General features: G+C 36.3%; 1 protein-coding gene across 15 annotated transcripts in view; it reads left to right on the top strand.

Annotated features, from left to right (window-relative positions):
• ARHGAP32 (Rho GTPase activating protein 32) overlaps positions 1-25,174 on the top strand; it is a 316,742-nt gene that overhangs the window by 194,809 nt on the left and 96,759 nt on the right. For 14 of the 15 annotated variants that reach the window (XM_054525425.2, XM_054525429.2, XM_024255528.3 and 11 more), the window contains 4 exons: positions 16,795-16,932; positions 18,710-18,802; positions 19,627-19,749; positions 21,293-21,370. In XM_054525425.2, the coding sequence (XP_054381400.1) occupies positions 16,795-16,932; positions 18,710-18,802; positions 19,627-19,749; positions 21,293-21,370 (432 nt within the window). Of the gene's footprint in view, positions 1-16,794; positions 16,933-18,709; positions 18,803-19,626; positions 19,750-21,292; positions 21,371-25,174 lie in introns of those variants that run through there. The other variant, XM_054525431.2, reaches the window with a different exon arrangement.

The following is a 25,174-nucleotide window of genomic DNA, read 5'->3' as shown; positions in this document are numbered from 1 at the left end:
GGTTTCTGAAATTTTGGTGTACCCATCACCTGAGCAGTGTACACTGTGAACAATGTGTAATCTTTTATCCCTCACCTTCTTCCCATCATCCCCCGCCAAGTCCCCAAAGTCTATTGTATCATTCTTATGCCTTTGTGTCCTCATAGCTTAGCTCCCACGTTGTATGAACATACAACGTTTGGTTTTCCATTCCTGAGTTATTTCACTTAGAATAATGGTCTTCAACTCCATCCAGGTTGCTGTGAATGCCATTATTTTGTTCCATTTTATGGCTGAGTAATATTGCATGGTATACCACATTTTCTTTATCTACTCATTGATAGATGGGCATTTGGGCTGCTTCCATTTTTTGCAGTTGCAAATTGTGCTGCTATAAACATGTGTGGGCAAGTGTCCTATAATGACTTACTTTCTTCTGCGTAGATACCCAGTAGTGGGATTGTTGGATCAAAAGGTAGATCTACTTTTAATTCTTCAAGGAATGTCCACACTGTTTTCCATAGTGGTTGTACTAGTTTACATTCTCACCAGTTTTCCCTTTTTACCACATCAATGCCAACATGTTATTTTTTTATTTTTAAATTATGGCCATTCTTGCAGAAGTAAGGAGGTATCACACTGTGGTTTCGATGTGCATTTCCCTGATAATTAGTGATGTTGAGCATTTTTTCATATGTTTGTTGGCCATTTGTATATCTTCTTTTGAAAACTGTTTATACCCTTAGCACGCTTTGTGGTGGAATTATTTGTTGTGTTGTTGTTGTTGTTGTTTTGTCTTGCAGATTTATTTGGGTTCCTTGTAGATTCTGGATATCAGTCCTTTGTCTGATGCATAGTTTGTGAAGATTTTGTCTCACTCTGTGGGTTGTTTGTATACTCTGCAGAAGATTTTTAGTGTAAGTCTCATCTATTTATCTTTGTTTTTGTTTCATTTGCTTTTGGGTTCTCGGTGATGAAGTCTTTGCCTAAGCCAGTGTCTGGAAGAATTTTTCCAATGTTATCATCCAGAATTTTTGTGTTGTCAGGTCTTAGATTTCAGTCTTTGATTCATCTTGAGTTGATGTTTGTATAAGGTGAGAGGTGAGGATCCAGTTTCATTCTTCTACATGTGACTTGCCAATTATCCCACCACCATTTGTTGAATAGGGTGTCCTTTCCCCACTTTATGTTTTTATTTGCTTTGTCAAAATCAGTTAGCTGTATTTGGCTTTATTTCTGGGTTCTCTATTCTGTTCCGTTGGTCTATGTGCGCCTATTTTTATACCAGTACCATGATGTTTTGGTGACTGTGGCCTTATAGTGTAGTTTGAATTTGGGTAATGTGGTACCTCTAGATTTGTTCTTTTTGCTTAGTCTTGCTTTGGTTATGTGGGCTCTTTTTTGGTTCCATATGAATTTTAGGATTGTTTTCTCTAGTTCTGTGAGAAATGATTGTGGTATTTTGATGGGAATTGCATTGAATCTGTAGATTGCTTTTGGCAGTGTGGTCATTTTCACCATATTGATTCTACCCATGAGCATGGGATGTGTTTCCATTTGTTTATGTCATCAATGATTTCTTTTGGTAGTGTTTTATAGTTTTTCTTGTAGAGATTTTTCACCTCCTTGGTTAGGTATATTCCTGAGTATTTTATTTATTTATTTATTTGCAGCTGTTGTAAAAGGGGTTGAATTCTTGATTGTATTCTCAGCTCGGTCGCTGTTGGTGTATAGCAGTACTGTTGATTTGTGTACATTGACTTTGTATCCTGAAACTTTACTAAATTCATTTATCACATCTAAGAGCTTTTCGGATGAGTCTTTAGGGTTTTCTAGGTATACAGTCATATCATTGGTGAACAGCGACAGTTTGACTTCCTCTTTACCAGTCTGAATGCCCTTTATTTCACTCTCTTGTCTGATAGTTCTAGCTAGGACTTCCAGTACTATGTTGAATAGAAATGGTGAAAGGAGGCATCCTTGTCTTGTTCCAGTTCTTGGGGGAATACTTTCAACTTTTACCTGTTTAGTATAATGTTTGCTGCGGGTTTGTCATAGATGGGTTTTATAAGGTATGTCCCTTCCATACTGATTTTGCTGAGGGTTTTAATCATAAAGCAATGCTGGATTTTGTCAAATGTTTTTGCTGTGTCTATTGAGATGATTGTGTGACTTTTGTTTTTATGTTTATGTTGTGTATTACATTTATTGACTTGGATATGTTAAACCACCCCTGCATTCCTGGTATGAAACCCACTTGATCATGGTGTATTATCTTTTTGATATTCTCTTGGATTCAGTTAGCTAGTATTTTGTTGAGGATTTTTACATCTGTTCTTCAGCGATATTGGTTTGTAGTTTTCTTTTTTTTGTTATATCTTTACCTAGTTTTGGTATTAGAGTGATACTGGCCTCATAGAATGATTTAGGGAGGATTCCCTCTTTCTCTATCTTTTGGAATAGTGTGAATTAGGATTGGTACCAGTTCTTCTTTGAATGTCTAATAGAATTCAGCTGTGAATCCATCTGGTCCTGGACTTTTTTTTGTTGGCAGTTTGTTTTATTACCATTTGAGTATTGCTGCTTGTTATTGGTATGTTCAGAGTTTCTATTTATTCCTGGTTTACTCTAGGAGGGTTGTATAATATATTTCTAGGAACGTATCCATCTCCTCTAGGTTTTCTAGTTTGTGCACATAAAGTAGTTCATAGTATCTTCAAATGATCTTTTTATTTATGTGGTTTTAGTTGTAATAGCTCCCATTTATTTCTAATTCAGCTTAGTTGGATCTTCTCATTTCTTTTCTTGGTTGATACTGCCAGTGGTCTAGTGATTTTATTTATCTTTTCAAAGAGCCAGCTTTTTCTTTTATTTTTCTTTTGTATTTTTTTTTCTTGTTTCAGTTTCATTTAGTTCTGCTCTGATCTTGGTTATTTCTTTTCTTCTGCTGGGTTTGGGTTTGGTTTGTTCTCGTTTCTGTAGTTCCTTGAAGTGTGACCTTAGTTATCTATTTGTGCTCTTTCAGACTTTTTTGATGTAGGCATTTAATGCCATGAGCTTTCCCCTGAGCACCACTAGTGCTGTATCCAAAAGGTTTTGATAGGTTGTGTCTCTGTTATTGTTCAGTTCAAACAATTTTTAAATTTCCATCTTAATTTCATTGTTGACCCAACAATCATTCAGGAACAGATTATTTAATTTCCATGTATCTGCATAGTTTTGAGTGCTCCTTTTGGAGTTGATTTCCAATTTTATTCCACAGTGGTCTGAGAGAGTACACGTTATAATTTCGATTTTCTTAAATTTGTTGAGATTTGTTTTGTGGCCTATCATATGGTCTAACTTGGAGAATGTTCCATATACTGATGAAAAGAATGTATATTCTGCAGTTGTTGGGTAGAATGTTCTGTAAATATCTGTTAAGTCCATTTGTTCTATGGTATAGTTTAAGTCCATTATTTCTTTGTTGACTTTCTGTCTTGATGACCTATTTAGTGCTGTCAGGAGAGTATTGAAGTCCCCCACTATTACTGTGTTGCCACCTGTGTCATTTCTTAGGTCTAGTAGTTATTATTTTACAAATTTGAGAGCTCCAGTGTTAGGTGCATATATATTTAGGATTGTGATATTTTCCTGTTGGACTAGTCTTTTTATCATTATATAATATCCCTCTTTATCTTTTTAAACTGTTCTTACATTAAAGTTTGTTTTGTCTCATATAAGAATAGCTACTCCTGCTCGCTTTTGGTGTCCCTTTGCATGGAATATCTTTTTCCACCCCTTTACCTTAAGTTTATGTGAGTCCTTGTACTTAGGTGAGTCTCTTGAAGACAGCAGATACTTGGTTGGTGAATTCTTACCCATTCTGATATTCTGTATCTTTTAGGTGGAGCATTTAGGCCATTTACAGTTAATGTTAGTATTGAGATGTGATGTACTATTCTATTCTTCATGCTAGTTGTTGCCTGAATACCTTATTTGTTAGCTTTTCATTGTGTTACTGTTTTATAGGCCCTGTGAGATTTATGCTTCAAGGAGGTTCTATTTTGGTGTATTTTGAAGTTTTATTTCAAGATTTAGAACTCCTTTAAGCATTTCTTGTAGTGCTAGCTTGGTAGTGGTGAATTCTTTCAACATTTGTTTGTCTGAAAAAGGCTTTTTTTTTTTTTCATTTATGAAGCTTAGTTTTTCTGGATACAAAATTCTTGGCTGATAATTGTTTTGTTTCAGGAGGCTAAAGAGAGGCTTCCAGTCCCTTCTAGCTTGTAAGGTTTCTGCTGAGAAATCTGCTGTTAATCTCATAGATTTTTCCTTTATATGTTACCTGATGCTTTTGCCTCACAGCTCTTATGGTTCTTTTCTTTAGAAACCCTGATGACTATGGGCCTAGGTGATGATCATTTTGTGATGAATTTCCTGGTTGTTCTTTGAGCTTATATTTGAATGTCTGGATCTCAAGCAAGGACAGGGAAGTTTTCCTCGACTGTTCTCTCAAATATGTTTTCCAAACCTTTAGATTTCTCTCATTTCTTGGGAATACTAATTATTGTTATGTTTAGTCATCTAACATTATCCCAAACTTCTTGAAGGCTGTGTTCATTTTTTAATTTTTTTTCCTTTGTCTTTGTTGGATTGGGTTAATTTGAAAGACTTGTCTTTGGGTTCTGAAGTTCCTTCTTTTACTTGTTTGAATCTATTGTTGAAACTTTCCAGTCTATTTTGCATTTCTCTAAGTGTGTCTTTCACTTCCAGAAGTTGTGATTTTTTTTTTATTTGTGTTATTTCTCAGGAGATTTTTTTTTGTCCGTATCTTGTATTATTTCTAAAATTTCTTTAAGTTGGTTTCACCTTTCTCTGGTGCCTCCTTGAGAAGCTTAGTAATCAACCTTCTGGCCGGGCACAGTGGCTCACGCCTTTAAACCCAGCAGTTTGGGAGGCTGAGGTGGGCAGATCACCTGAGGTTAGGAGTTTGAGACCAGCCTGGCCAACATGGTGAAACCCTGTCTCTACTAAAAATACAAAAGTTAGCCGGGCGTGGTAGTGTATGCCTGTAATCCCAGCTACTCGGGAGGCTGAGGTGAGAGAATCACTTGGACCCAGGAGGCGGAGGTTGCAGTGAGCTGAGAACATGCCACTGCACTCCAACCTGGGTGACAGAGTGAGACTCTGTCTCAAAAAAATTAATTAATAAATTAGTAACCTTCTGAATTATTTTTCTTGCAATTCAAAGAGTTCGTTTTTGTTTGGATCCATTGCTGGTGAGCTGACGTGATCTTTTGGGGGTGTTAACCTTGTTTTGTCATCTTACCAGAGTTGTTTTTTCTGGTTCCTTCTCATTTGGGTGGACTATATCAGAGGAAAGATCTTGGCTTCAAGGTCTGCTGTTCAGATTCTTTTGTCCCACAGAGTGCTCTCTTGATGTGGTGCTCACCCCCTTCCCCTAGGGATGGGGCTTCCTGAGAGCTGGACTGCAGTGATAGTTATTGTTCTCCTGGATCTAGCCACCCAGTGGAGTTACCAGGCTCCGGGCTGGTGCTGGGGAGTGTCTGATGTGATCCATCTTCAGGTCTCTCAGCCATGGATGCCAGCACCTGCCCCAGTGGAGGTAGCAGAGGAGTGAAGTGGGCTCTGTGAGGGTCCTTGGTTGTTCTTTTTAGCATACTGGGTTTTTTGAATGCTTGTTATGCTAGCAGTGAAGTTGTCAGGTGGACAGACTCAGGTCCTGTGGTTAGCCAGGATGTTACAGGTCGTGGAATTAGCTGTCATTTTCTCCTTTCTTAGAGCAGTTTTTTAATGAGTTGCTGTGATGGCGTGAGTTGGTTTGCTTCCAGCCAGGCGGTGGCGCTTTCAAGAGCATCAGCTATGGTAGTATAGGGGGGATGCAAGCTTGGCTAAGGTCTCCTGGATAAGTAGTTTGATTTCTCAGGTGAAGGGTGAGGCCATGGAGTTCCCAAGGGATTATGTCTTTTGTCTTCAGCTACCAGGGCAGGTAGAGAAAGACCATCAGGTGGGGGTAGGGTTAGGCGTATCTGAGCTTGGGTGAGGGTTGCTGCAGGCGCTGTGGGGGATGGGGTGTGATTCTCAGGCCATTGGAGTTATGATCTAAGGGGGATTATGACTGCTTCTGCTGCATCATACAGGTCGCTAGGGAAGTTGGGGAAAGCTGGCAGTGACGGGTTTCATCCAGCTCCCATGCAGCCAGGAAGGCCAGTCTCACTCCCACTGTCCCCCATCAACAGCGCCAAGTTTATATCCTGTCAGCTGGTGAGCAGGGCAGAAATCTTGCCCCAGGCTACAAGCCTCCCTGCTGAGAAAACACGCAGGGCTTTCAGGCTTCACCCCTTGCCATCTACCTTGTCTTCTGTACTCCTATCTGTACTTCTGTTTGCCTCCCAACCCAACCTGGATTCTGCCTAGGAAAATTTGCGCTTCATCAAAGTTATTACAAAATTGAGCTGGAACTTTCCTTTTTTCTGTGGTCTGTCCCCAGTTCCACTGGCATCCCTTGCAAAGAACCCCTGTGAGATAAAGTCAGAAATGGCTTCCCTGGGCCTCTCTAGGGACGAGAAAGTGCCCAGGAAAGTGTCTACAGGGCTCTTCCAGCTGCTGCTTCTACTTTTATATTTCACTCAGCTCTCTAAATTCATTTCTGCTCTAGGTAAGGTTAAATCTTTCTTCCATGATCTGGATTTTCAGGTTCCCCAGTGAGGATGTGTGTTCAGAGGCAGACTTTCCCCCTTTCACACTTTGGGCACTCACAGTTTTTTGGCTGTCTCATGGAGTTTGCAGCAGCAAATTGCTTTTTTCCAAGGGTTTGTGAATTCTTTTGGTTTTCCTGGTATGTTCCTGGGATGGTTCTGGGAGCAAAAGTTCATGATTTGAGTCTCCACATGCTCTTCTGTCTGTCCGAGTGGGAAATGCAAGTTAGTCTTGCCTCCTAGCCACCATTTTTCTTCTCTCTTCTTTTCTGATGCATGCGTTCAATGCTATGGATTTTTCTCTATGCACTGCTTTCACTGCTTCCCACAAATTTGGGTAAGTTGTATTTTTGTTTTTATTTGGTTCAAAATGTTTAGTAATTTCTCTTGAGGGTTCTTCTTTTACCCATGTTTTATTTAGAAGTGTGTCATTTGATCTCCAAATTTTTTGGTATTTTTCAACTATTTTTTCTATTATTGACTAATAGTTTAATTCCTTGTGGAAATTTTTTCTATTATTGACTAATAGTTTAATTCCTTGTGGTCTCATTACTGAAAAGAGGTCCTGATCCAGACCCCAAGAGAGGGTTCTTGGATGTTGCACAAGAAAGAATTTGGGGAGAGCCCATAACGTGAAAGCAAGTTTATTAGGAAAATAAAGGAATAAAGAATGGCTACTCCATAGGCAGAGCAACAGCATGGGCTGCTCGTTGGCTATTTTTATGTTATTTCTTGATTGTATGCTAAGTAAGGGTTGGATTATTCATGAGTTTTCTAGGGAAAAAGGGTGGGTAGTTCCCAGAACTGAGGGTTTGTCTCATTTTTAGATCATATAGGGTAACTTCTTGACATTGTTATCTCATTTGTAAACTGTTGTGGTGCTGGTGGGAGTGTCTTTTAGCATGCTAGTACATTATAATTAGTGTATAATGAGCAGTGAGGATGACTAAAGGTCACTTTCATCACCATCTTGGTTTTGGCAGGTTTTGGCCGGCTTCTTTACCGCCTGCTATTTTATCAGCAAGGTCTTTGTGACTGTATTTTGTACCGACCTGTCTCATCCTGTGACTTAGAATGCCTAACCTCCTCGGAATGCAGCCCAGTAGGTCTCAGCCTCATTTCACTCAGCACCTCTTCAAGATGGAGTCCTTCTGGTTCAAACACCTCTGACACTCTGAGAGCAAACATATTATGAATTCTATTTTTTAAAAACTTGTTATGGTATGTTTTATGCCCCAGAATGTGGTCCCCAAGATACAATGACTGTTCCATATGAGCCTCAGAAGCATGTGTAATCCGTTGTTGTTAAGATATTCTATCAATATCAATTATATCCAGTTGATTGATGGTACCGTTAAGTCAACTATTTTCTTACTGATTTTCTGCCTACTGGCTCTATTCATTTCTAATAGGGGGGTGTTAAATAATTTCTTATAGAGGGTGTTAAATAATTACAACTGTAATTATTTCTCCTTGCAATTTAATCAGTATTTGCCTCACAGTACTTTCATAGTCTGTTTTTAAGCACATAAATATTAAAGATTGTTTTATGTCTTCTTGGAGTATTGATCCATTTGACATTACTCAGTGCCCCATTTATCCCTCATAACTTTCTTTGCTCTGAAGTCTGCCCTGACTGAAGTAAATATAGCTATTTTTGCTTTTTTGATTAAAAAATTAGTATGGCATCTCTTTATCATTTTATTTTAATCTATCTTATATTTAAAGTTGATTTCTTTTAGACAGTTGGGTCCTGTTTTTGATCCACTCTGACAGTTTGTCTTTTAATTGGTATGTTAGACCACTGATGTTTAAAGTGATTATTGATATAGTTGGATTAGTATCTGCCTGTCATTGTTTCTATTTATTGCCCTTGTTCTTTGTCCCTATTTTTGTTTTTCATACTTCGTCTCCTTTTTGTGTGTTTTTTTCCAACTTTATTGTGGTATATATAATTGTTAAATAAAAATTACATATATTTAAGGGGTAGAATGTGATGTTTTGATATGTGTATGCGTTGTGCAGTGATTACTGCAGCTAAGTTACATATCCATCACCTCACAGTTACCTTTTTTTGCATGTGTGGTGAGAACACTTATGATCGATTCTTTTTGTGTTTTTAATTGAGCATTTTGTATGTTTCCATTTTCTCTCCTTTCTTAGCATATCAATTACATTAAAAAAAATTTTTTTTAGGCCTGGTGTGGTGGCTCATGCCTGTAATCCCAGCACTTTGGGAGGCCAAAGCGGGCGGATCATGTGGTCAGGAGATCGAGACCATCCTGGCTAACATGGTGAAACCCTGTCTCTACTAAAAATACAAAAAATTAGCCAGGCATGGTGGCGGGTGCTTGTAGTCCCAGCTACTAGGGAGGCTGAGGCAGGAGAATGGCGTGAACCTGGGAGGTGGAGCTTGCAGTGAGCCGAGATCAGACCACTGCACACCAGCCTAGGTGACAGAGCGAGCCTCCGTCTCAAAAAAAGAAGAAAAAATTTCTTTTTTAGTGGTTGCACTACAGGTTGTGATATACGTTATAACTAATCCTAGTTCACTTTCAAATAATTATACTGCATCATGGATTGTGCAGGTGCCTTGTAATAAAAATTATTTGTAATTCTTCTCTATCCTTTGTATTATTACTGTCATTCATTTTACATATAGAAATCATACATGTGCATATACCTATACACATACCTCCATACACATATATATGTAAAACACACATAATCAAGTACATTATTGTTGCTATTATTTGAACAAACTGTTCTCTGTTATATCAATTAAGAATAAGGAACCAAAGTTGTATTTTACATTCACTTATTTTTCTCCATTACTTTTCCATTCTTTATGTAGCTACAGGTTTCTGATCTATATCATTTTCTTTTTCTTTAAAGAACTTCTTTTACATTTCTTACAGAGCAGGTCTGCTGGCCACAAATTTTCTCAATTTTTGTTTGACAAGCTTTATTTCTCTTTCATTTTTGAGGGATAATTTTGCAGAGTACAGAATTCTAGGTTGCTGGGTAGGGGTTATTTTGTTAATACTTTAAACATTTACTCTACTCTCTTCTTTCTTCTGTGGTTTCTGAGAATATGTTATATAATTCCGATTTTGACACTCTACAGGTAAGGTGTTTCCCCCACAAACTCCCAGCTTCTTTCAAGATATTTTCTTTATCTTGGATTTTCTGAAAGTTTGTTTTTTTTTTTTTTTCAGGAGGTTGATGCAATTTATCCTGCTTTATGTTCTCTGAGCTTCCAGGACTGGTGATTTGGTGTCTCGGTCATTATTGCTAGAATTATTGGTTTTGCTTCTTTCTCCATTTCTTCTCCTTCTGGTATTCTCAGTATGTATGTATCATACCTTTTGTAGTTTTCCCACAATTTCTAGATGTTCTGTTCCTTTTCTTCAGTCTTTTCCCTCTTTGCATTTCAGTTTTAGTTGTTTCTATTGTGATATCCTCAAGCTCCAATTCTTTCCTCAGCTGTGTCCAGTCAACTAATGAATCCATCAAAGACTTTCATCATTTCTGTTTTTGATCTCTAGCATTTCTTTTTTATTCTTTGTTATAATTTCCAATTCTCTGCTTACATCTGTTCTTGCATATTGTCTACTTTTTCCTTAAAGCTTTTAGCAGATTAATCATGTTCTTTTAAATTATTGGTCTGATAATTCCAACATTCCTGCCATCTTTGACTCTTTTTCTGATGCTTCTTCAGTCTCTTTAAATGGTGTTTTTTTCCTTTTAGTTCACGTTGTGATTTTTTGTTGAAGGTGGACATAAGGTGGGTGAAAGAAGTATGTTAAATAGCCTTTTAGTAATGTGATGGTAAGGTGTGTGTGTGGGGGGAAGCATTCCATAATCCTGTGATTAGGTCTCAGTCTTTTTGTGAGCCTGTGCCTCTGAACTGTGAACTTCACACATGAATCTCAGTCCACAGCCCTCCATCCTGCACCTTTAGGTAGGACAGGATGACTGGAGTGGGCTGGAGTTTGGTATTCCTCTTCTTCCCAGTGGAAAGCTCAAAGAAGCTGGAGCTGGATTTTCTTCTTACTCCAGAAAATGAGGCTGTGGTAAGAGCTTTTCCTGAGGGCGGACTTTGTTAAAAACATAGTGTTTGGGTGTGTTTCAGAAGTTTATTTTCTCCTCTCCCTCTTAAGAGCACAAGGAGATTTTTTTCAGATATTTACTGTGAGGACCTAGTAGAGCTCACAAAAGTGTGTGGCTCCTGTGACTGGGTTCTCCAGGAGTTTTTAATGCTCAGACTTGTCATCCCTGAGCCTCTAGCGATTTATCAATTATAGATTAAGTTTTCCTACCCTAGCACTGGTTCCCACAGAGGTTTCTGCATGCGGATTTCTGCTCTGGGTAAGTTGCAATTCTCTATATTTACCTGTCTGCCTCTAATTTGGGAAGGGGATAGTGATTTGTTCTGTGACCCCACTTCTGTAACAGATTTAAGAAAGATCTGTTGATTTTCACTTTGTTCAGCTTTTTACTTGTTAACGAGTGACTTCTGAGCTCCTTACATAGCAGACCAGTAACCAGAAGTCCAGTGATTGCTTTGTAACTAGACAGACATTGATCAATTCTGAAATGGAACTGTATCACGAATGTATTTTTGTATAGCCTGTCATTTCCATGTGGTACTTGGTAACACAAAACCAAATGAACTAGAAGTTGAGCTGGCAGAACAAATAAAAAGCATATAACAATATATTTTAATACCTCTTTTAAAAATATATTTTAAATACCTCTGTGGGAAGAATGCCTGAAGCAAATAAGACCAACACATTTCTTTTTTTAGTAATTCATATTCTGAAGTTGCTTATTTTTTCTACCTTAACTACTTATGACTTATTCCTCCTAACTTCAACTTTGTACCCATTGACCAACATCTCTTCACTTTCCCTATCCTCAGCTCATGGTAACCACCATTCAACTCTGCTTCTATGAATTCAGTTGATTCAGATTCTACATGTGAGACCATGTGATATTTGTCTCTTTTTGCCAGGCTTATTTTATTGCACATAATGTCCTCCAGATTTATCAGTGTTGTTGCAAATGACAGGATTTCCTTTAAGGCTGAATAGTATTCCATTGTGTATGTATACCACATTTGTTTTCATCTGCCGATCCATTGATGGACACTTAAGTTGATTCCATAACTTGGCTATTGTAAATAAGGCTGCAGTGAACCAAGGAGAGCAGATATCTTTTTGACATACTGATTTCAAGTTCTTAGGATATATATCTAGATGTGGGATTATTGAGTCATACGGTAATTCTATTTTTAGTTTTTTGAGGAACCCCCATATAGTTTTCCAAAATGGCTGTACCAATTTATATTTCCAACAAAAGTGTATGGGGATTCCCTTGTTTCCTTTTCTCTACAGCTTTGCCAACACCATCTTTTGTCTTTTTGATAATAGCCATTTTGACAGAAGCAAGATGATGTCTCATTGTGGTATTAATTTGCACTTCCTTAATGACTAGTGTTATTGAGCATTTTTTCCTAGTATCTGTTGACCATTTGTATGTTATCTTTTGAGAAATGTCTGTTCAGTGCTTTTGCCCATTGGTTAATTGGGTTTTTTTTTTTTCTGTAGAGTTCTTTGAATTTTTAAAATATATTTCAGATATTAACCCCTTATAAGATATATTTTTTCCCAATCTGTGGAGGTTTTCTTTGCTCTGATAATCATTTTCTTTGCTGTGCAGAAGCTTTTTAGTTTGATATAATCCCATTCAAGACTAATTTCTTTTTGAGGTCTTTTAAGCAGAAAGTTCAATATTGTGTAATAAACCATTTAATAAATAACATCAGTATACATTCAAGGAATTTTCTTGATTGTAACTCACTGAGTGTTACAGGTCTCAAAGGCCTAAGTAGGTTACAGCTCTCAAAAGGCTAATAGTTCCATCATATAGTTTGATTAAACATACAATTATACTGTAGTCTGATGTTATATGTTATAGTAATATACAATATACTCAGTAGAAAGGTTGGCAAAAATATGAATTTTTTTTATAAAAGAAGAAATAAAAGTGACTGAGAAATATGAAATTATGTTTAGCTTCATTAAGTCAATAAAAGGCAAACAAAAGAAGATACAGTTTTTCACCTACTGGAAAATTTTTAAGTCATTATTTTTAGTATTTGTGAGGATGCATTTGAAATAGACCCAAGCAGTAAAAATTGGTACAACCTGTCAATTTTTAGGAATTTTCTATGTATTTGTTTTAACTTTTCATTTCACAATGATTTTAGACTCACAGAAAAGCTATAAAAATAGTAAGAAATATCCTATTTATGCTTAACCTAGTTTCTGCTAATGTCACATTTTTAGGAATTAATGCTAAGAAAGTATAAGACGTTGCAACATAAACTTAAATACGAATGTGTTATTTATAATCTTGTTATCAATTATTGTACTGTCATCTTAGAACTCCCAAATCTATCAGTTTGGAAGTTTAAACACCTTTTTCAAAATCAGTCTTTATTAGTGGAGGCATTGTTCTGGTGTCTGGGCATGTTAACAATTTAACCAAACTAATATTTGCCTGCTATACTCCATGCATGATAGATACATGAGCAATATAGCATGCAAAAGTTATTTTTGTTCCAGACAGCTTTAACAGTGAGAAAAATACCAATAGTGATAGCTAATATTTAATGAATGGTTTCCAGGGAGTCTGTTAAGCACCTTACGTGGATTATTTCACTTAGTCTTCTGACAGCCCCAGTTACTATTAGCCTCCCATTTTACAGATGAGGACACTGTGGAATAGTTATCTATGGTCAAGTGACTAGCACATAGCCTAGGGTAGTATAAATTCAGATCTTGCATTCTCAGTTACTGGCTGCTGTTCCCATTCTTTCTTTTTTTCTTCTCTCTTCCCTCTGTTTCACACTTATGTAGCTCTAGAAATCTATTACGTAAGACAAAGGGAAAATGATATTCCAACTAGCAAAGATTACCTTATAATACACCAGAACACTCTCTATTTCCTAAAGAGTGTTGACTGAAAAAGGATTGGAAGCAAAGCCAATTTCTCTTCTACAAGCACCAGGCACCAAAAAATGTAGGACTACATTTCACTGATCTTGACCACTTCTTCAAAAGGAGTAATAAATGTGAGCCTACCAAATTGCAGATCATTTCTCTCCTCACCTTTAATACCATGGAATAATTGTACACATGCTTGGAGTTGAAGCCTAATACATCTTCTCGTGAAAAGGAGCAGAAAAACAAAACATAAATGAATAATCACCAGGGCATGCTGAATTATTCCAAAATAATAATGTTGAATTTGAGATTTTATTCTCTAAAGCTGAAGCTGATGATTCAGCCAATATGGAAAGCAACTTTTGATCTCTAAAGATATATTAACTTTTAGCTGACTGAAACCCTGATGCACTAAAAAGTAATTGTTAAGAATGTTCTTTTGTCTTTTGAGTTGTTGAGCATTGGTGACTGGTTGCTTGTTCTGCTAAATATCCTGAGAATTTGTTTGGAAACCTTGTTTTCTACTTGTGGTAGGTTCAGCCCAGAGTAAGTTCTCCAAATTAATAAAGAGTAGTAATAGCTAGCATGTATTGAGTAATGTCTGTCTGCCTACTACTAAGCACTTTACATTGATTTATTTGATTTAATTCTTAAATAACCAGGATTCACAATTGGTACATTGTGGTCCTAGAGCCAAGCTATTAGCTGTGTATTTATTTCAGGAGTTGGTAAATTTAAATATATTCAGCATCTGTATAGGTAATGTTAGTTAAGGAAAATGGCTGGGTGTGGTAATGACATTGGCAAACTTGTGCTTGCTGTGCTATACCTAAATGTTTTCAAATGCAGTTTTTAAAAACACTGTAGGCCAAACCCAAATCAGAAGATATAATGGATAAACTTGAAATACTATGGGTGATGGCTGTAAGGCCTTCTTGTTCAGATGAAAATTTAAGTTATTTTATTGGATATTTATTTTCATACTTGTTCTTTCACATACCTATGTGAAAATTTCAGCAAACTACCTAATCTGTGATTATATTCATAAAGAAGGAAATAAAGTTTTATGTTCCTTCTTTTCGATGAGATGCTGCAAATTGAGGGGACAGTCTCAGACTTGGATCCAGTGTTTTACAATACATGTCAATTATAAAGATTGTTTTTCCAATATATTAGTAAACAAAAATCTTCTAGAAGTCAATACATAAAAGTCATTGTAATAGAGAAAATGAACAGGATTTTGGTAGTAATAGGCAATTCATACAAAAAGAAATCTTAATAACAAATGAAAAGATGCTAAGCTTCACTCATAATCAAGGGAATGTAAATTAAAAGAAGATACCATTTCATCTCTATCTGGTTAGCAGTGCTGTAAATTCTGATGATGCCAAGAATTGCAAGGATTTGGGGGCAGTGGGAACTCATATACTACTGTTGGGTGAATAAATTGGTGTTACCACTTTGGAGACCAGTTTGGTAAATTTGAAATAAAATGATGCTTGTACATCATAACTTGGCAGTTCCCAGGAATGCTTTGGGTAGAAGGTAGTGATAGAACTGAGAAAATAAAGGAGTTTGCTTGAGCAAAGCATCAAAGAAAGAGCTAACATGACAGGAAGAAACAAACAGCACTTACAGAATCATGAAGGCAAGGAAAGGAACATTCAGCTCATGAATCGAATACATGCAAATCATTCAATATAACTGGAAGCCAAGAAAGGGCATGGAGTAATAGCCGGTGAGATCAGTCTGGAAATTTAGACAGGGCCCAGGTGATAAAAGCTGTGAAATGTGGGGATAGTTTGGGTTTAATCCTGTAGACCAGTGGCCCTCAATTCAGGCTGGTCATCAGAACTAACTGGATCCCTTTCCAGACTTAGTGAATTTGCATCTCTTGGAATAGGGACCAGGACACTGTTCTTCAAAAGTCTCAGTCACATTGCTTCTCTGCCTTTCAGCCAAGGCCAAGTGTAGAAGTCTTGACCACATCTATTATTTCATTCTTAGGACCCTCTGAAAGAGGGAGCTGGTAATGGCTTTTTGTCTATGTTGTGGAGGATTACAGTCCAAAGTGGGATTATGCAAGTTTATCATGTTAATTTTTGATACACTTGTGATTAGAAATCAGCACCCTCTCATGAGGTGATACCCTCTGTTTCTACTCCAGTTGTCTGGGGCAGATGGAGGAACTGGTTACTTTGAAGGCTTTTTCTTTCAGACCCTCCAGATTTTTATGAGCCGAAAGACTCTACATAAAATTAAATTAAATTGCAAAACTATATGCTATACAGTCGGGATGTGCTCATCATTACTCACCACAGGAGCTTTTGAAGGACTTGTTGTTGTTGCAGTGTGAGCTGATAAACTCTGTATTTTGTAGTTGGGAATGCAGGGGAGGAGTTCAAAGGCACATTAACAATATTTCAGGTAAGAAATGATGATGGTTCTTACTGAAGCTTGGGCTATAGCACTGAACAAGAAGTGATAGATTCAAGAGAAGATTAGAAGATAGTATCTAATAAATATCCTTTATGAGTGTAATTTTTAAAAATGAGCTTGTGAGATTGGGCAAAGAAAGGAAGGCCTGAGAGGCAGGGGGAGAGCTGAGGTTTCTAGATGCTGTATGAATATCAAATGTTTATAGAGGAAGACTTCAGTAGTTTTGGTTTTTTAGTATTTCCCATCTCAGTCACAGAAAATGTTGGTAATAACAAATGAAAAACCTGATTTTATTTTTCTTTAATTTCAGTTAATATTCTCCTACCCAAAGTTATTTTGTGGTTTTTTTCTTTTTGGTAGATTTAAAATCACATGTTATCTTAACCATTTAGCAGTTATTGTTCTGAAAGTGAGGCAGTGGATTTTGACCAGCAGTAGGAAGAGCATGGTGGAGAGTTCTATCTTATTTTCAATTATTGGCCTTTTAATGTAATATAACTTATTAGAGTGTTTCACAGTTTTAGCTATTAACTATTAAGTTAATAGAAACTTCTCATTAGAAAATATAAAATCTCATGAATAAAATAACATTATAGCATAAGGCCTGATTCATAAGTATTTCCCAATAGAGGTGAATTATATGAGTTTCTTTTTTCTACCAATAGGGAAAAAGTTGGATTGTTAAAAGAAGTTATGAAGATTTTCGGGTACTTGATAAACATCTTCATCTATGTATTTATGACCGAAGATTTTCCCAGCTCTCAGAACTTCCCCGTTCTGACACCCTGAAGGACAGTCCAGAGGTAAGCATTTAGTGCATTTAGTACAGAGGTAATCACTATATATGAGTTTGCAGAAGTTTTTGTCTGTATACTAAACAAAAGCTTATACTGAACACTCAGGATGATTCCTGGGACTACTTGCTCGTTTCATAACTGAAAAGTTAGTAATGTTTAGAATGAGAGTAGGTTCAGTGTGTAATTTTATAAGGGAAAACAACTCATAACAATATATAAACAAGCAATATATATGAGCAAAACATTCTCCAGAGAGCACATAAAAATGGAAGCAAAAATATGGAAAAACATTGCCTTTCATGATCAAAGGGATCCATATTAACAGTGTTGTTTGAGTAGTTTATGACAGCATGCTGTGTGTATGCACCTACCTTCACCCCTGCAAAAAAATATCTAGTAAAAACATAAAAGATTTCTAAACAGAGATTCTTCATAGTATCATTAAACCAAAAGTACCATTGGGAATAAAAAATTGTAAGGAATCTTTAAAAGTAGATGGGATAAGGTTTATGGGGAAAAGTAAATATAGCCTAAACATGTAAGTGCAACAAGACTGCAAAACACAAGGAAACTAGAAAGTTTACACATAGAAACTGAATAAATAAAATAACTGAGAGGTACAAACAAGGCTTTTTGAAGGATGATTACTATCCTCTGAGAGAAAGTGAAGCTGTCATATCCATGAAATGGATTTAAATAAACTAAAATCAGAGATGTTGTAAATGAATATAGGATCACTTAAACTAATTTAGTAAGAGCAAACCTGAATAACTGGACTCCATACAGAATGTACCCAGCTGAAGAGAAAGTCAGGAAGTTGAATGATCAAGCCAAGTCATTTATAAGAATACAACCCCTGGAAGGGACACAAAGTTAAAAAGTTGTGAGAGAACAGTTGGGAGTCATGGAGAATAGGTCCAGAGAGGTTTCTGCTGATGGGAGTTACAGGAGGAGAGAGCGGATGCAAGGAAATAATTAAAAATTGGTGTAAGCCACTCCCCCCACCAGATCTAAATAAAGCGATGTTCTGAGATTCAGTGGGTTCATTAAGTGCTAAAATATAACGGACACTGCAGCAGGGTCTCAGGAGTGTCTTAAAAGACGGATCTCTTTGTACCATAGAAAATCTGAAAGTCCTTTTATCTGCATTTCCCATTTCTGCTTCATTTCATTTTTTTCTCTCAGATTATCCTAAAACATGGCCACTACCAAGAGGTCCCAGGTTTTTATCCCCTTTTAAGAGAGCAGCCAGACTGAGCTAGAATCTGTGTCACAATTTCTAATTCCTGGCCTGGATTAACTCTTGATTGGTCTGACTAATATTGGGGCATATTCCTGGACCAATCAGCTGAACCATGGTGTAGGATCATGTATGAACATGGCTGCTCCTGCCACAGCCATGTGCATGGAAGATTACAGTGGGTCTTGGGGAAAAGGGTTTCCGAGTAGTAGGGGAAAATTTAGGCAGAAAAGCCAAATGTGGCTCTGCTATAGTTATCTTTTTGCATATTCAGTACAAAAATAGAAAGTGACAAAATTAGAAACCATGGAATAGTATGATCACTGATGATAAGGGGCTAGAAGTTGAAGCTCTGCATAAGACAGGGGCTGACTTGCTATGTAAGTGCCCACAGTGCTACTGGTAAGTTTCTGTGAAGAATCCTCTGTAACTGTTAAAATGCCTAAAGATCTATAGATTTTTTTCTTCCAGAAACCATCCAGTTTTCCCTGCCAGAGAGCATAGTATCTTTCCTCAGAGTTACACTGATGTTTTTCTTTTCAGACGGTCACTCAGATGCTTATGGCTTACCTGTCACGCCTTTCAGCTATCGCTGGCAACAAGATCAACTGTGGGCCCGCCCTTACCTGGATGGAGGTATTTCCTAATTCACTTTTCATGAAAAATGTATATTTAAATTATCTACTTAAGAAATTTGATATTAACATAATTTTGATATCTATTGAGCTTCAGGAATCAAAGAAATGAAGTATATTCTCAGCATCTGGGAGGATAGATACGTGATACAGGAAATATTTTTTCATCTCAAATCTTTCTTTGATAATCTTGGAAACTAATCTTAATATGTTTTATGAATCTCAATGATACCTGTTATTTTGGTGTTTAGTATGCTAATGTATATATATATTCAGCAAGGTGTACTTTTTTTAGTTGACTTAGTAATTGAAACTATTTTTCAGTTATTAGCAAGGGACAACTTTTTAAAGGGTCCTTTTTAAGAGTAAGTATTGAGTGAAACATTATTCAGTAAATAGATTACATATTTATTCTTAATGTGCATATGTAGAGTTATACTGTTTTCTCCTCCCACTGGAAATTGGGAATGCAAGATGGAAAGTGGAAAGAATATAGAACTATGGGCCAACCTGCATTGAGATCTTGGAAAAAGTATTGAATCTCTTGTAAATTACATAACCTCTTTCATCTTTAGCATCTCACCTTTAAATGATGATAAGTTTTTTTTTAGAGTTATGAGGATTAAATTAAACTGTATATGTTATGGGCACAGCACAATGACTAGCATGTTTTAACTACCCAGTAAATGGTAGGTTTTTTGTTTTTTTTTTAAGACTCTTTGGGTTATTGTATCTCTGAATTAAAATGAATTTCTTTTATAGATAGTCAAAGAAGCATTTGCAAGTCCAGTGTCTTTATCTCATAGCACATTTTCTTTGTGATAGATTGATAATAAGGGAAATCACCTTTTGGTTCATGAGGAGTCATCCATCAACACTCCTGCTGTCGGTGCTGCCCATGTTATCAAGAGGTACACTGCTCGGGCCCCTGACGAACTGACCTTAGAGGTAAATAGTTAAAGAGGTTGTTTGTTATTTGGTTCCTGCTAACTTTCTGGCCTCCTCTTTGACTGTTCTTAACCATTTCCTTAATTTAAAAAAAAATGAAAAGCACCAGGTTTTTCCATAGTCTTTTATGTTTCAGCCTGTAATATCTTCTATTTTTGTTTAAGTGACAGTACTCATCCTTGAAAACTGAGGTTAAGTGTCTCCTGTTTTGTCTGGGACGTCATTCTTGATCTCCCTCCCCTCTCTCCATGCAAATACATACCCCCCAAAACCTGAATTGAATGTCATTCTGAACTGTGCTCATGGCTTATTGCTGACATATCACTTACTATATTTAATCATGATTGTTCTCCTCTTTGTCTCAGTGAGCTTCTGGAAAGCAAGGTCTGTCTTTTTGTGTTTTTGTACCTAAAAACAATACCCAGTGATACATTTTTTTTCACATATTGTTGAAAGATTGAGTTAAAGAACAGACAAAAGGTGAAATGAACACATCTTGCTATCAGATATAAAAGGAAGGGAATTAAATTTTTTCCTCTAAAAATATATATTGGCTAATGAGAGAAAAAAATGCTGACAGTTATTAAATTTAAGAAATAACAGTATAACTTTTTACTGCATAGAATCTGAACTGTTTTTAAACTTTTAGGTTCCGTACAGAGAGAAATGTAGGTCTTGGAATGATGATGTTAGCATATATGGCTTTACAAAATGGCTTATACATGATATGAAAGATCAGTTGTGAATATACAAAAGAAAAATTCCTAAAGCTCTATAGTATATGTTAGTAACATTGCTCTGAAGTTCTTAACTATGTTTTATCGTAGATACCAGCATTTCTTTTGATTGAAGAATATAACTTCCATTGAATATATTATTAAAAACTATTGTAATTTTTATATTTATGATTTTATATGAGTTTAAACTCAGTAGTTTTCCTTTTACAGTGAAGAAAGTTAGCTCTTTAGTGGATATAATTATATTTTACTATCTATTGAAAGAAGTGTAGTTGTCATCAAATTTTATACTTAGTAAGAATAACCCATCCTAGGCCCTTTTCTGTATGATTAAATAAGATATGTCAAGAGCTCAGTACAGTGCCTGGCACATGGTAAGCACTCACTAAAGGTAATATTAAGGGAATGTGTTACTGTTTCTAAACATGAATATTTAAAATTATCTTTTGTAAGTGAATCTGATCACTCTCAGTGACAGCGGTAACAGTATTTTAACAGAAGTGATGATAATGGTGTGATGCCTAGCATTAAAAATCTTATGCTATAAATCTGGCTTTCTGAAGTTACTGTACCTGTGTTAGTTGAATCACAGTCTTTGTGCTGCTTAACTTTTTGTAGACCTCTCTTTAACAAATAATAAGATAATTAAATGATTTTTAAAAAGAAGTGGTACGTTTTTTGGAAATTACTGGCCAGAGCATGAATAGTACTTTACCTTTTCATACAGTTCAGATTTAAATTCTAGGTATAACAATTGGTTTAAAATTTAACTAAAACCATTTTGCTTAAAATTTTGATTCTCCTAGGTGGGAGACATTGTTTCTGTTATTGACATGCCCCCGAAAGTGTTAAGCACATGGTGGAGAGGCAAGCATGGATTCCAGGTAGGCAACAACAAATTAGGTGTGGGAAAATTCAAAGAAAAGTTTTCTTTGTTTCAGTAATACTTTTCTTTACATGTGCTGGTGATGGACTTTGTCATCAGAAATTTTGTCTGCAACGATAGAAAATGCAGATAGTAATGATAATAGATTTAGATTTCCTTTTCTAATTACTATTTTGGTTGTTTGTTATCTCCTTTTTCATCTTTAAATGGTGGTGTAGCCAAGATGTGAATAGCATCTCAGACCTCATGGCCACTTTTAGGTTACAAGGCCTGTTGAGTGACCTTGCTTTTAATACAGGTTTTTAATCGTGATTCACATTTATTTCCTCTCTGGAATTAAGTCAGTTTGATTAATATTTCTCTATAAAAAGGCATTGTAACTGTTATATAAACTTACTTTTAATTACAGAACAACAGAATCTAAAGCAATCTCATTTCTTTTTCTATATTCAGTGGTCCCTTATCTACGGTTTCCCTTTCCATGGTTTCAGTTACCTGAGGTTAACCAAGGTTCGAAAACATTAAATGGATAATTCCAAAAATAAATAATTCATAAGTTTTAAACTGCATGCTGTTCTGAGTAGTGTGATAAAATCTGTCTCTGTCCCACCCAGGATGTGAATCATCCCTTTGTCCAGCATATCCACACTGTAGATGCTGCCTGCCCCATTAGTCATTCAGTAGCCCTTTCGGTTATCAGGTTGACTGTTGAAGTATTGAGGTGCTGTGTTCAAGTAACCCTTATTTGACTTAATTGTTTTACTCGATTATTGGTTATTGTAATGAATCTCTTACTGTGCCTAATTTATAAATTAAACTTTATCATACATATGCATATATAGGAAAAAGTATCCTAGGGTTTGGTACTATCTGTGATTTCAGGCATTCACTGATTGGTCTTGGAACATGCTTCCTGCTGATAAGGAGGGACTACTTTATGGCTAAACAGTTTGAGACCTGATAATGACATCTATTAGACTGACTTAGCAACTAATTTTTATGAGGAGTCTCTGAAAATGCCTTAAAGTTGTATCCTTAATATATAGCCTGTGGCTTTTTGTGGTCTCTTATACAAGTGTTACTAAATACTACATAAATAAAATGCTCATGCTATATTGTTAGAAATTTGATAAGCATTGTATAAATACTTCGAGTTCTAACTACATATTAAGTAAAAATGAATTATTAGCTTTTTATAAAATGCATTTTTTATTAAAACATAATAATACAATTTAAAACATTATAAGATTGTGGATAAGAGTGTGGGCTCTGGCTCCAGATTGTCTGGGTTTTAATCCTGTGTTGTCTTGGGCAAATTATTTAATTCTCTGTGTCTCAGTTTCCTCATTTGTAAAATGGGGATTATGGGACTATTGTTTACCTCACATGATTATCTTGAAGATTAAATGTGTGAGAATAAAAATAGAACATACTTAGTTAGACCAGGTCTGACGTATATATTTTTTTATCAATAAGTGTTGATTTTTAAATTTAAAGAATTCTGGTTTTTATTTTACAAGTTTAATTTTATCTATCCCTTTCCCTATTATGAAAGCATCTATAGTAATTTAATTTGGTTGTTAAGACCAGAAAAACCCTATCACATTACCCCAGAACTCTTCTTGTTTGTGCTGTTGGGATCCTCCTCCATCTGTGCTCTGATTTCTTACGAGCTATGAGTAAGTGCTTTTGATTAAATATAAAACTAAATAGAAGACTACAGTTATCTTTTTCCTATTAAGGGGTCAGTTCTTCATGTTAGTGGAAATGAACGATAGACTTAAGGGTCTCAAAGATGATCAAAAGATTAATTTGGCTTTAAAATAATAGTTATTTTAAATAATGGTCTTGATGTTACTACTAACTTTCTTCTGTCTGTCTATCTATCTGTCTATCTATCTATCTATCTATCTATCTATCTATGTGTAACGCCTTAGGGAAGTCATTTGCTTTTTTTGGACTTGAGTTTCTTCTTAAATTCAGAGGGTTTCACTTACAATCTCTCTTATTCCTTCTCAACATTTAAATTCTATGATTGTCCTCCCTTTGTTTATGTAACAGATAATTATTGAGTACTGATTGTATGCTAAGTGTATATATAGCTTTATACCCCAAAGTTTTGTTGAGACTCACACAATTAGTTTATTGACTAAATAAACTAATTCTTTTTAAAGTAAATATAAAACTAGTCTAAAACTAGTTGACATTAGTTTATTGCCAAAACAAATGATTGAAAACAAAAACGAAATTTCTAACTTCAAAGATTGATTTGTAACTGATAATGAAAAATCTTTCCTATAGGAATGCTATTTTTCGTCTTGATTGGTCTTAGAAAGGCAATCATATCTCCATGGATCATGTTGGAGTGTGCCTGTGAGAAGAGGCGTTGATGTGGGAGGTGCCCGTGTAACCAGGAACAAGTCTTTAAATGTTACTGTCAAACTTTTTTTAAAAAGAAATTCAGGCTGCGGGCAGTGGCTCACACCTGTAATTGCAGCACTTTGGGAGGCCAAGGTGGGTGGATCATGAGGGCAGGAGCTCAAGACAAGCCTGGCCAACATGATGAAACCCCATCTCTACTAAAAATACAAAAATTAGCTAGGCTTGGTGGTGCACGTCTGTAATCCCAGCTACTCGGGAGGCTGAGGCAGGAGAATCTCTTGAACCCGGGAGGTAGAGGTTACAGTGAGCTGAGATCGCGCCACTGCACTCCAGCTTGGGTGACAGAGCAAGACTCCATCTCAAAAAAAAAAAACGGAAATCAGTATTTTAAGGCAGGAATCCACAGTTCAGCATTCCTTGCAGTTTCTACACATTAGTCCATTTCTAAGAGCACTCATGGTTAATTGCAGGGAAAGGTGTGAAAGAGGAGACATGTTGAGCATCTGTGACCTGCAAAGTATAGCTCAGTACTTTACATGCAGTGTTTTCTTTAATTTCACAAAGCTTCTAGGTAGTTACTCTCCTCCATTTTTATGGAGAGAAAACAGTTTTTGAGAGGTTTAATAAGTAGTCAGGATGCTAAGTCAGTAAGTGAAGGGAGTAGGGACTCAGATCTGTCTGCACCATCTCATTGCCTGAAGAGCACTAAGCATGATTTTTACATTCACTCTCAGATTATTAACGTTCTTCATGTCAGTTTTCTACCATATGGAAAGGAACATCTTTCCTGCTCAACCAGCAAGTAGTGTAAAGATTAGCCAACTGTGGACTGCAAAGCATGCATGTTTACTGGTGGGAACATTGCTGTTACTGCGTGTTATGTTTTTATGTGATGATTAATCAATTGTATGCTGGAGAAAAACTCTTCAGACTGTTCACGATGTCCCCTACCTCTGTTAGGTATTTTTAAATCATAAGCGTGTGCCCCTCCTGGGAGACACTCTGTTGAGAGAGGAAGACAATCATAGTAACTGTAAATCAGACATCTTTCCATATCCTGATTTTCAAGTTTAACTGAAATAATAGCTTAGTTCGGTGGTTTTTATACTTTTTCTTTTAATCCAGTGGAATTACTAATCAAACATAATCGTGCGCAGAACCTCAATGCGAGAAAAGGTAACCATGGAGCTGCCCTGATTGGTTTAAGTGGGAAACACTGGGCCTTATCCCGATGCAACCCGCCTGGCTGGCCTCCTTCAGGCCTTCTGCAGCAGCCCCGAGGGGCCTCAGTAGGGGTGAAAACCATGAGTTTAGCTTACTAGCGGGCCTCACTTTGTGTAGTAGATACATCAAAACTATTTTAAAATTTTAATTTTAAAAAGCCAGCCAACGGTCTAAAGTTAATAGGGAAACATGTTCT

The sequence above is a fragment of the Pongo abelii genome, chromosome 9 (assembly GCF_028885655.2).
Source record: "Pongo abelii isolate AG06213 chromosome 9, NHGRI_mPonAbe1-v2.0_pri, whole genome shotgun sequence".
In the NCBI taxonomy this organism is placed as follows: domain Eukaryota; kingdom Metazoa; phylum Chordata; class Mammalia; order Primates; family Hominidae; genus Pongo; species Pongo abelii.
Note: the sequence above shows the minus strand (reverse complement) of the source record. Positions and strands in the feature narration are given on the sequence as shown.